Source organism: Sapajus apella, unplaced genomic scaffold (assembly GCF_009761245.1).
Source record: "Sapajus apella isolate SASKATOON/1434 unplaced genomic scaffold, GSC_monkey_1.0 scaffold65, whole genome shotgun sequence".
Taxonomy (NCBI): domain Eukaryota; kingdom Metazoa; phylum Chordata; class Mammalia; order Primates; family Cebidae; genus Sapajus; species Sapajus apella.
In genome coordinates, this window is record NW_022437005.1 from 6,654,387 (window position 1) to 6,666,161 (window position 11,775).

An 11,775-nucleotide genomic window follows, 5' to 3' on the forward strand; every position below is an offset into this window, starting at 1 on the left:
CCCCAGGTTCAAGCTATTCTTCTGCCTCAGCCTCCCAAGTAGCTGGGATCACAGACATGCACCACCATGCCCGGCTAATTTTTTTTTTTTTTTTTTTTAGCAGAGACAGGGTTTCACTCTATTGGCCAGGCTGGTCCTTTGGCATATTTTTCTCTTAATTTAAAAAACTTATTTTGAAGCGACTGCCATTTCTGAGGGAGCCTCAGAGAGGAGCCTGGGCATAGCTCTGAATTCTCTTCTGTTAAAACTTAGATTTTTTTTTTTAGAAGGAGCTTCGTTCTGTCACCCAGGCTGGAGTGCAGTGGTATGATCTCGGCTCACCACAACCTCCCTCTCCCAGGTTCAAGCGATCCTCCCATCTCAGCCTTCCAAGTATCTGCAATTCCAGGTGCTTGCCACCATGCCTGGCTAATTTTTGTATGTTTAGTAGAGACAGGGTTTCACCATGTTGGCCAGGCTGGTTTCGAAATCCTGACCTTAGGTGATCCACCCACTTTGGCTGTGAAACTTAGATTGTATCTGTAGAAGAATTGCCCTTGTGTGGCCAGGTGGCAAGACTGGGTAATGGGATTTGGAAACAGAATCCTGGCAAAACTCTCAGGTCATAGAAATGTCCCTATTTAACAGTGGCACCTTCTTTTGCAGCTAAGTTCTGCATACCTTTGGAGAGAGATTAAAATACTTGCTGAAGTTAAGTCAATATTATCAACTAGATTCTAGGCCTCTTGAAGATGTGTACCGGGTCTCAGTTCTCTCTGGTGACCTCTGCCCACATAGCTACAGTTTGATGGTCCACTGGCAATGTGTTCTTAGTGCCGAGTCTGCAGAACCAAAGTGTCAAGGACAGTGCTTGTGACATGCCAAGAGAGAGGTGAAGAGTTTTTTCCAATGGCTGCTAACTAGATGCGACTGAAATCTAATGAACATATATTCAGGTTGTGATTATCGGTGTGCATGTTATCCATTTTGTGCAGAGATAGCATATTTTAAAATTCTGTGCCTCAGTAAAAATACTGTTCATCAAACTAATATTTTTTGAGGGTCTGCTTTGTGGCAGACGCTGTGCCCCAGACCAAGGACTCAAAGGTTAAACAGATTCCTTCTCAATCCCTGTGCCCCTACCCACTGCCAATGAGGTTTGTAGTTTATTTTATTTATTTATTTATTTAAAGACGGGGTTTCACCATGTTGGCCAGGCTGGTCTCGAACTCCTGACCTCAGGTGATCCTCCCGCCTCGGCCTCCCAAAGTGCTGGGATTACAGGCGTGAGCCACCGCGCCAGGCCGAGGTTTGTAGTTTATATGGGAGATACATATACACATGAACTAAGTATACAAAGCCTTACAAACGTTTTACAGCTGTGACAGTATAAGTCTAAGAGGACTCAAAGGAGGGAGAAGTAACTTCTCCAAGACATGCTGTGCTAGCCATTAGAACATAAGGCGAATCTATGTGTAATTTGAAATTTTCTAGTAGCCACACAGGTTAGATTGATTTTAATAATTTATTTTGTTGCATTTAATGTATCTAAAACATTATAATTTCTAGAGGTAACCAACATAAAAAAATGTTTAAGGTGTGAAATGTTTTACATTCTTTTTGTCATACCACATATTTGAAACCCATTGTGTATTTTATACTTACAGCACGTCTCAACTCAGGCCCTAAATGTTTGTCAGAAATACATGGTTTGTATTTAGATTTCATTAAGTTCACAGTTGAAAAAGTAGATTCTCATAACCAAGTTCCAAAGATACATAAACGTTTTCCAGTAATTGAACTGAGCATCTAAAATTTAAATTGATTGACACTGAATGGGATTTGATATTGACTTCCTCAGTTGCACTAGCCAACTTCAAGTGCTCAATAGACGCCTGTGGCTGTTGGCTTTCTTGTTGGACAGGGCAGGAATAGAGAGCGAGAAGGAGGGATACAGGATTGATTTCATAAAGCAGGTGATGCAGCTGTCACCACACAGACAAGGCAGGGCCAGGAATCCCAAGAGTTTCTCTTCAGTGCCCCCATGGCCAGCCATTCTGTGTCCATGGGAAAGAAAGACACTGCAAGGCATAGCTAGAGATCGAGAATAACCTATTCCAGGCCAGGCACAGTGGCTCACGCCTGTAATCCCAGCACTTTGGGAGGCTGAGGCGGGTGAATCACCTGAAGTCAGGAGTTAAAGACCAGCCTGGTCAACATGGCAAAACCCCATCTCTACTAAGAATACAAAAGTTAGCCAGGCGTGGTGGCGTGCACCTGTAGTCCCAGCTACTTGGGAGGCTGAAGCAGGAGAATTGCTTGAACCCGGGAGGCGGTGGTTACAGCGAGGCAATATCGCACCACTGCCCTCCAGCTGCGCGACAGAATGAGGCTCCATCTCAAGAAAAAAAAAAAAAGAATAACCTATCCCACATGGAAATTATAACAGGCACCACTGATCACACCACTACCTCCCTCAACTTATATGGAACACTGAGACCCATCCACAAGAAGAGACACAGGCAGCACAGACAATTAAGCAATCTGCCCGACTTTGCAGAGCATTGCATATTTATGAGCATGGTGAAGAGATTATATAGGACTTGGGAAGTAAGGGCTCCAAACCACAAAGGTAAATGGCTGGGCCTGCTTGCTGTGGTTTTTCTGCTGATGGGACCCATGAATGCAGTTCTCCTCCTTCGGTGGTTTTAATGCTGAATGTGTAAAACCCTCGGCAGATTGTGTAACATCCCCCGGGCCCAGCTGCTGGTCCTGCCCATTGAAGGGGAACTTCAAACCCATTCCTTGGCTGGCAGCTGCACGGTGGAGGGCATCCCAGGAGACGTTGTTGGGAAAGGGTGGCGTTACTTTGGAAGTCGGTTCAGTTTTTGTCAAGCAAGTCAGGAAGCCCCTTTTTTGAGGTTATACTGGAACAATTCCAGTTCTTTTTTTTTTTCCCTTCCTGCTTACCTGTGAAAAGGCAGAGCTGGAATCCTTTGTTGGCCACGCCATTTCTCCAGGGCTTTGAAGGTGACAGGCCCCTGGAGCCTTCCTATGAGCCCACAGCTGGGCCTGGCAGCCTTTCTGCCCTTTCCAGTACAGCCAGTGCTCGACTTACGACCACGATTGGTGCCGACAGACCGGTCGTAACACGATTTGGTCATAAGTTGTGTAGGCTATATGCACGCGGAGCTGGTAGTGCTGCTGGAAGCTGGTCCGCACTGTCGTACGCCCAGCTGGGCAACGTCTGCGCTGCCAGACGTGGAGCAGTCGTGGCTTGCGATTGTGGTCGTAAAGTCGAATGGTCGTAAGTTGCATAGGTCGTAAGTCGATCAATACCTGTAAAGGAATGCAGTAAACCCGAGCACGACGCATCCCCCCTCCCACCCCGCAAGACGCGCCTTGTCATGCCATGTGCTTTTTTTTAATTTGTGAAGGAACGGTCTGAGTGTACTGTATTTACATTCTTGTGTTCACTGATAATGACTTTCAGATTTCTGGAGCTCCCCAGCTGACAGCAAGCCCCCGAACCCTCCACCTCCCCACAGGCCCCTCTCCCCCGACGGCGTCTGTCCTGCCTCCCTGCGTCAGCTGTGCCTTATAAATGGAGTGCATTCTATCAAAACCAGGACGCCTTCGGAGCTGGAGTGCAGCCAGACCAACGGGGCCCTGTGCTTTATTAATCCCCTTTTCTTGAAAGAGCACAGCCAGGACCTCAGCGGAGGCCTGAAGCGGCCGAGCGCAAGGACTCCCAACGCGAATGGCACCGAGCGGCCTCTGTCCCCCCCACCCAGGCCCCCGCCACCCGCTATTAATAGTCTGCACACAAGCCCTCGGCTGGCCAGGACCGAAACCCAGACGAGCATGCCAGAAACAGTCAACCATAACAAACATGGGAACGTAGCTGTGCCTGGAACCAAACCAGCTCCCGTCCCTCCACCCCGGCTGAAGAAGCAGGCTTCTTTTCTGGAAGCGGAGGGCGGCGCAAAGACCTCGAGCGGCGGCGGGCGGCCGGGCGCGGGCCGGGAGCTGGAGCTGGGCGCAGCTGGCAGCCCAGGTGGGGCCCCGCCTGAGGCCGCCCCGGGCGATTGCACAAGCGCCCCGCCGCCCAGCTCTGAATCACGGCCCCCGTGCCATGGAGGCCGGCAGCGGCTGAGCGACATGAGCATTTCCACTTCCTCCTCCGACTCGCTGGAGTTCGACCGGAGCATGCCTCTGTTCGGCTACGAGGCGGACACCAACAGCAGCCTGGAGGACTACGAGGGGGAGAGTGATCAGGAGACCATGGCGCCCCCCATCAAGTCCAAAAAGAAACGGAGCAGCTCCTTCGTGCTGCCCAAGCTCGTCAAGTCCCAGCTGCAGAAGGTGAGCGGGGTGTTCAGCTCCTTCATGACCCCGGAGAAGCGGATGGTCCGCAGGATCGCCGAGCTGTCCCGGGACAAATGCACCTACTTCGGGTGCCTGGTGCAGGACTACGTGAGCTTCCTGCAGGAGAACAAGGAATGCCACGTGTCCAGCACCGACATGCTGCAGACCATCCGGCAGTTCATGACCCAGGTCAAGAACTATTTGTCTCAGAGCTCGGAGCTGGACCCCCCCATCGAGTCGCTGATCCCTGAAGACCAAATAGGTAAGTACCTGCTGTTTTTAAAAATGTAAAAATCTAACGTAACTCCGTCCGGGCAGCGCAACCTGTGTTTATTTTTGATGAAGCTTACTCCGAAGTTCAAAACAACAGCCAACTCCACCTTCTCTCCCTGTTTGAATGGAAAAATCAGTTTCTCAAAGTAGCTGCTAACTGCCAGGCTCAAAAATGTTTTCGGGAGTGGCAGATTGGAACTGCAGAGTGATTCTGTTCAGGGATGGACTTCGGCCCTCTGCGGGTCCAGTGCGTGCGTGCGTGTGTGTGTGTGTGTGTGTATGTGTGTGTGTGTGTTGCACGTGCTAACGTCTTTGGAATTGTGCTTCTCTGCAGGCTGTGCATACATACAAAAGTATTTTTGTTATTTTCTGAGAGGCAGTGGGTATTTTGTTCTGCCTTGGTTGCAAAGTAAACTTTTTATTGAGGTGTAGCATATGTTCAGAGAGCACAAAACTCAGGGATGCATTGGAATGAGTTTCCACTGCAGGCTTACCTGTGGGACAAGCGCCAGACCCTGGATAAGCAGACCCTTACCAGCATCTAAGGACCCCGGGCCTCCGATCTCCCTCAAGGGCACCATCCTGCTGGCTCCTCCTCATGCCATGGACTTCTGTGAGAGGCACGGCTTGGGAGTAAGCAAAAAAAAAAAAAAAAAAAAAAAATATGTTTTGTTTGTTTTTTAAATAAGTAACATAAGTAACATAGTTTGGAGGTCACATGAAAGGTGTTTTCTCCAACATCAAGGGGAAATACTTTCTTTATAATCTTATCTATGCAATGAGTCCCTAATGGTTTATCTGGCCAAGGCAAATTTGAAATTGGCAAGCAGTCTTTTTTTCCAGGGTGAGAATGTTGAAGGGTTTTTGTTTGTTTGTTGTTTCTAATTTCAGAAGGTTGACTCTCAGAGGTTAATTTCAGAGACTTTATTCACCAGGCAGCAGGAGCCATTGGAGCTACCAAACATTCCCAGGCAGTTCAGAAGTGAAACCCCAATTTTTTCTTTCTGATTGGGTCCATTTGTTGAAAGTAGTAAACAGTGTGTGAGAGAGGGCTCTTTCTCTCTCTCCTCTCTCTTTTCTCCCTTAAGTGATTTTCAGCAGCTCTTTGATTTTCTCACAAAGGAATCAAAGCCTTGTTTGTTTTCTTGTGGTTTGACTGAGGCCAGGCCTGGTTGATCAGGGCGTGGTTAAAGCTGGGGTGTTGCTGGAGTGAGTGGCTAAAGGAATGTGCCCTTGTGAGGTGCCTTCTAATTTAAAAAGGCGTCAGGGAGAGGGCAAAATATCCATACAAGCGGCCTCTTTCCCTGTCCCACCAGAGATCCCCTCTCAAGGGAGACCATATCGGACTCAGTATTAACAGGAACCCAACCTGCAGGGGAAGCTTCCTCTTAGGGACTGGGGTCGGGGAGTGCTGGGCGGAGGGGGGTGTAGCCAGGCAGGCGCTGATGTCAGGCCTGAGCTATGTGGCCAGTGGCGCCAACCAGCCCACAGTGCCTGGCCTTCCCTCCCTGCTGATGCTATAAGTACCAACCCAAGTCCGTCCTGGGAAGCTCTGCAGCCAGCTCCTTTTGTTGTCAAGTTTGGATATGGTACTTGCTCTTAGAACTCAAGGACTCACTCATTTTCTACAAAAACATGCTGAAAATTATACACTTCACTATCCTAGAAGGATGCAGCTTTTAATTTAAAATCATTATGGAGCTTCGAGTATGAGCCCGGCAGCTGGTCCAAGCTATTCCAGTGGGTCCTCGCCTCACCCCTGTGAACAGGCATCGGCATCCTTTACGGATTGGAGGAGGACAGGGAGGGCCATGCCAGGCCATGCCATTTGTCTGCCTGCCACACTATCTAGTAACTAGCAGGTGCCATATTTGAACTTCCGTGGGATCCAAAGCCCTTGTTTGCTGAGCTCACTCTTCGCTGCTGCTGCCTGTGTTCCTATTTTCTCATCAGAAGTTCCGGGGAATTGTAATAGCAGGGCCAACCCTGTGTTGAGGCTGCTCGGACTGACGCTCTCTGTTGAGGCATGGGTATGGCCTCCAGAAGCATTGCTATGTTTTTTCTGTGGGTTTGTTTGGTTTGGTTTTTTAAACTTTTGCACTGAAAGCAGTCAGTTCCTCCTGCTTCTTCACCAGTGAAACATCATTCTGTTTTGAAAGTGCTAGACTTTTGAAATAAAGAGGGTGAATGGGAGAAGAGGTCAACCTGAGAAACTCATCACAAGCCCAGGTGGAAGGAAAGATGTGACCCTAATTATTAGAAAGCCAATCCCCATAGAGGTGCACTTTACTATATTACTCTGACGAGAACGTGGACTTAGCCAGCCCACTTGTCTGTGTTTTACATTTTCCTAAACGAAGGAATCACTAGCTTACTAAGGACTTGTCAGTACAATACCTTTAAGACTCATAACTGACTCAAGGTTGGTATATTTGAATAGATATTGTTCATGTTTTGCAAATTCAGGAACAGAGGCCAGGATGTGTAGAGAGATATGCAGAGGTGATGTCTCGGTTAGGAGGGGAGCTTGCATTCAGTCAGATCTTCTTATCTTGCTTGTGCACTAATTCCCACTGTATCTGACTTCCTGTGCAAAACACCAGATAGTCTTCACGTTGACTGCCACCCTCAGAATTCCAAGCCTCAAATTTGTTCTGAATAGGTGTCCACTGATGCCTATAAGGGTTTTTGAGAATGCCAGTTGGGTTTCTCTGCTTTAAAAAAAAAATCTAGTTCTATCCTCATTTCCTGTAGCTTCTGAAGAAGATAGCTCTGAACTACAAGACAGAATTCTAATTTAAAGCCTAGATTTATGGAACATCCTGAAGTCAAGAAGGTAGGAGGACGTATTATACTGGTTTAATCAATGTGTGTTAAAGCAGTCATTCTTAGTTGGAAATGACCCTATGAATGCATGCACATGTATCTGTTTAGTATATGGAGATAATACTCATCTGTCTTCTTCAGAGAGTGGTTCTTCAGTTGCATAGAGAAAAGCTAATGAGAAAAACAAATAGTTCTCACTCACTTTCCTTTTGCCCATGTGCTGGTGTCACTACCCCTTTCAGCACTTTCTAGAAGTGCAAATGATCAACAGTGAATCAATCTCAAAACCGAAAAACTGCCCTGTAAATAATTATGGAGAATTTGCATTCTATTTAGATTATGCTTTGGAGCACTTCCAACCAAAAGCCCCCCCCCCCCCCCCATGCAGAGGTTCCTGAATACATCTTCATTGCCTGGCACCAGCTTGGTTCTCCTGATTGGAGAATGAAGCCAACGCGGGTAAGACACGGGTTTGTTCCCGTGTGTGCTAGCTCTCCATTCATTCCAGGCCACTTACCAGGCTTCCCTCCCAGAGAGCCATCACCTACTCTCACCCCTCCCGAGTGGTACCTGGAAGAACAAACAATTGCTTTAATAAGAGTGTGCAGTTTTGGGGCCCTACTGAAAGCCTTGATATCAACCACCTCATAGACAGTGTGCTGCACTCATTGCTGACGTCCCGTGCTATAGGATGTAAATGGGGTGAAATCACTTCCTGCTCCCACACATGCTCCTCACTGGTGGGTGTTCACATCCCCATCCCACCACTCTTGCTTTGGTCTTTTCAACCCATGGGGGAAATCTATCCAAAATTTCTGGTAGAGAAAGCTTCACTTTGCAGAACTTGTTGCAATGTTCTGGTTAGTGTTTTCATTTTAGTCAAATAGTGTTTATTTCTGACTTGTTGTCAGCCTTAGGAAATCCCTCTGTTTTCAAGGCGTGTTTCAAGAAAAACAAAATTTGTCCAACTCCAAAAATGTTAGTAAACTTAAAATTTTCGATTTCATTCAGATACTCACCACAGACTATCAGCAGTGATACAAAAGAAACAAATGTTCATATTCCTAAAAGTGGGGAAAACAGGATGGTACTATGTTTATTTAAGTGCTACAAACCAAAATGTACATTTTCCCCAAAAAGCAATTTAATGATTTGAAGAAAAAGTATCCTTAAAATCAGTTACCACTTATTTCAAAGATCACTTCGATTTATGTATCCGAGTGTTTTTTGTGTGTTAATAGAGAAATGATACGGAAAATGTGGTTAGATGTCAGGGAGTACAGCGCACATAGAAAAGGGGATTGAAATGATTCCCAGGGAGTTAAACAATCATAACTACTCTGGTTCAGATCTGCTGTTTGTTTTTTTAAAAAATGCATAGTTAAGTTGGCTGTAGCTTCAATATCTAGAGTGTGACTTGTTTTTAATTTTTCAGGTCACAGTTTTTTTCAAGCCCCTGAGTTATCATTTCTTTTCTTTTTTTTTTTTTTTTTTGACAAAGAGCTATTCTGGGTCTGGGCGCAGTGGCTCACACCTGTAATCCCAGCACTTTGGGAGGCCGAGGCAGGCAGATCACTGGAGGTCAGGAGTTCAAGATCAGCCCGGCCACCATGGGGAAACCCGGTCTCTACTAAAAACACAAAAAATTAGCCAAGTGGTGGTGATTGACACGTGTAATTCCAGCTACTCTGGAGGCTGAGGCAGGAGAATTGCTTGAACCCAGGAGGCAGAGGTTGCATTGAACCGAGATCGCACCATTGCACTCCAGCCCACACGACAAGAGCAAAACTCCATCTAAAAAAAAAAAGCTATTTTGAGAGGTGTAACCAGGGAAGAATGTTAGTGCCAAACAGAGATTAAAACCTTGAATCCTCTGACTTCTGATCTAGTACATGTGACCCTATCGCCTGAAGGAACAAATGCCCTTGCAGACTTAACAAGAGGCAGATAAAAAGAAGAAAGATTGCGGTGTGCAAAAGGATACCTACCTATCTTACGTCCCAAAATTAATTTAAATAGAAGACCACAATAAGAAGCACCTGTTTCTCCCCTGTGGGGCATCCTTTGTTGACTAATGTTCACTCTAGGGCATCAAAACGCGGTCGATTATGTTACATCAACCAAAACAAGGCGACACCCTGGAGTTGTGACTGACCCTGAGTCCCTGACTCCATGATGGCCCGCACAAGGGTGCTGTTAGCTCCGTACCTTGGAAAGACCTTACTCAAAAGGTGGGTGGAGATTCACAAAATAAGTCACATGAAGATGTCTGCTCCAGAGTCTTTTCTGGTCATATCCCTAGAGTCTTTCTACCTCCCAGGCAGGAAGCATCACCAGGTAAAAGAGGAATTCATGTAGGAATTGAGAAACGTCACCCAAAGGCCACCTAAAATGCTACATGAATTGTGTGGCAGCATCAGGCTCTTTAGGGCACACCCATGTTTTCCCACCCCTCCACTCCAGCCAAAAGGAGGGTTCCCGCTGGTAGTCTCTGTGAGGCTAGCACCACGTAGATGCGGCCCTCCCTGGGCCTCAGGTCCTACCCACTGCCTCGTGTCACTAGCTCAGTCTTGCAGCAGGGAACGAGTGGTGCAGACACAGCCCCTACTGTGTCCTCACAGACACTGTATCCACTTTGGAGCTTCTCGGTTCTTGTCCAGGTCCGGGGGACGTCACAGCCACCTCCTCTGTGGTGTCAAAGCATACGAATTAAGTGCAATCCATGTTTTCAAAAGAGCCAAGTGAAAGCAACAGTAATCGCTCCTCGTGGGCGGCCCTTTATGGTTTACAAAGCACTTTGATGTGTAGAATCCCCTTTAATCCTCCGAATGCCTTGAGAGGCTCTGTTTATTGCCCTCACTTCTATAGATGAAGAAACCAAAAGCGTAGCAAGGTCAAGCTAAGATGCAAGCGTGACTGACAGGGACCCCTGGCAGGCGTTGTCTGCACCTCTGGTGGCAGGGAATTACCACTACCTTCCGGTTGGTTTTATGTAGCAGGAAGGTGACCTCAGAGTTGAAGGCACATCACACCAGAAGGTACTGTTGTCTGCATGACTCATCGCTGATCCCCTGTATGCCAGGTTTCTTCCCTGTAAAATTAAAGATTCCCTTCTTTACATACTCTGTTCTTTGGAAGCAAGTCCCTCAGCACTGCCCACACTCAAGGGATGGGGTGGAATTAAGCTCCACCTCCCAGAGGCAGGTGAGTCTACATAAATTCTTAAAATTCTTCCATAAGGTAGCCGGGCGTGGTGGCACACGCCTGTAGTCCCAGCTACTCAGGAGGCTGAGGCAGGAGAATCGCTGCAACCCAGGAGGTGGAGGTTGCAGTGAGCCGAGATCGTGCCACTGCACTCCAGCCTGGAGACAGACTGAAACTCCTCCTCAAGCAAAACAAAACAAAACAAAACAAAAAACACCAAAATTCTTCCATAAGGATTAGCCTTTTCTTCCTTGCCTTCATTTTTCCTGGCCTTTTACTAAAAGACACAAATCGGACAGATCTCCTGCATCAAATATCACACAGATGTAGCCCATACTTTTGTAGACTGGCTTTCCTTGAAGCCCACCAAAATGAGCAGAAACTAAAGTGGATCAAAGCCCCAGTGCCTCTTATCCTTATTTTGCTCCCTTTCCTTGCTGGGCTGATGGGATCTTCCTTAAAATCATGTAGTGTCCTTTGTTATTTATTATTTATGAGCCAAAGTGTGCATGGCCAGCAATACTTGAAACCAACCCAGGTTACCGGACATCCCTGCACCGTGGCGGGGTGCCCCACCCCTGCCTGCCCCACACGTGGGCAGTGATTTCATCACTAGAGTCACACACCTGTATTCTGCAGGGGTAAAGAGAGTAAGTATAATTCCGTGTCTTCTCCCAAAGGAAGGATTTTCTGTTAAATTTTACATATTTGGAGTGTGTGCCACATGTAGGCCTTGCGCTAGGGACTTCAGGTGATGCTAGGGACTGCAGAAACCCAGGTGTGGTTTTCAGAGGGCTTCCCCTCAAAGAGAAAAGACTAATTCACTCTATGTCAGGGCAGAGGCAACAAAGAAAGCAGCGTGCTTACAAGGCATCAGATGCATACAAGTGCTCCTGGTGGAGATGCCACTCAGTCCTCCCAGCATCCACCTCGGGAAGCTGTGAGTGGCCCCATTTTACAGATGAGGAAGCTGAGCCTGGGAAAGGTCATCTTTCAAGGTGAGTGGTTAAATTTGGGAAGTGATCCCAGGAAGCCTTGGTCTGGGAGGGAAGGCAGCCAGTGTCGTTTGCTTTATTAAGCCAGTTATCATGGCTGGCAGGTGGAGCTCAGGCCTGCTGGGGAACT

General features: G+C 47.3%; 1 protein-coding gene across 13 annotated transcripts in view; it reads left to right on the forward strand.

Annotated features, from left to right (window-relative positions):
- Nucleotides 1-11,775, forward strand: part of RIN2 (Ras and Rab interactor 2) — a 241,351-nt gene that overhangs the window by 209,787 nt on the left and 19,789 nt on the right. For all 13 annotated transcript variants that reach the window (XM_032248107.1, XM_032248110.1, XM_032248113.1 and 10 more), the window contains one exon: nt 3,473-4,609. In XM_032248107.1, the coding sequence (XP_032103998.1) occupies nt 3,473-4,609 (1,137 nt within the window). The remainder of the gene's footprint in view (nt 1-3,472; nt 4,610-11,775) is intronic.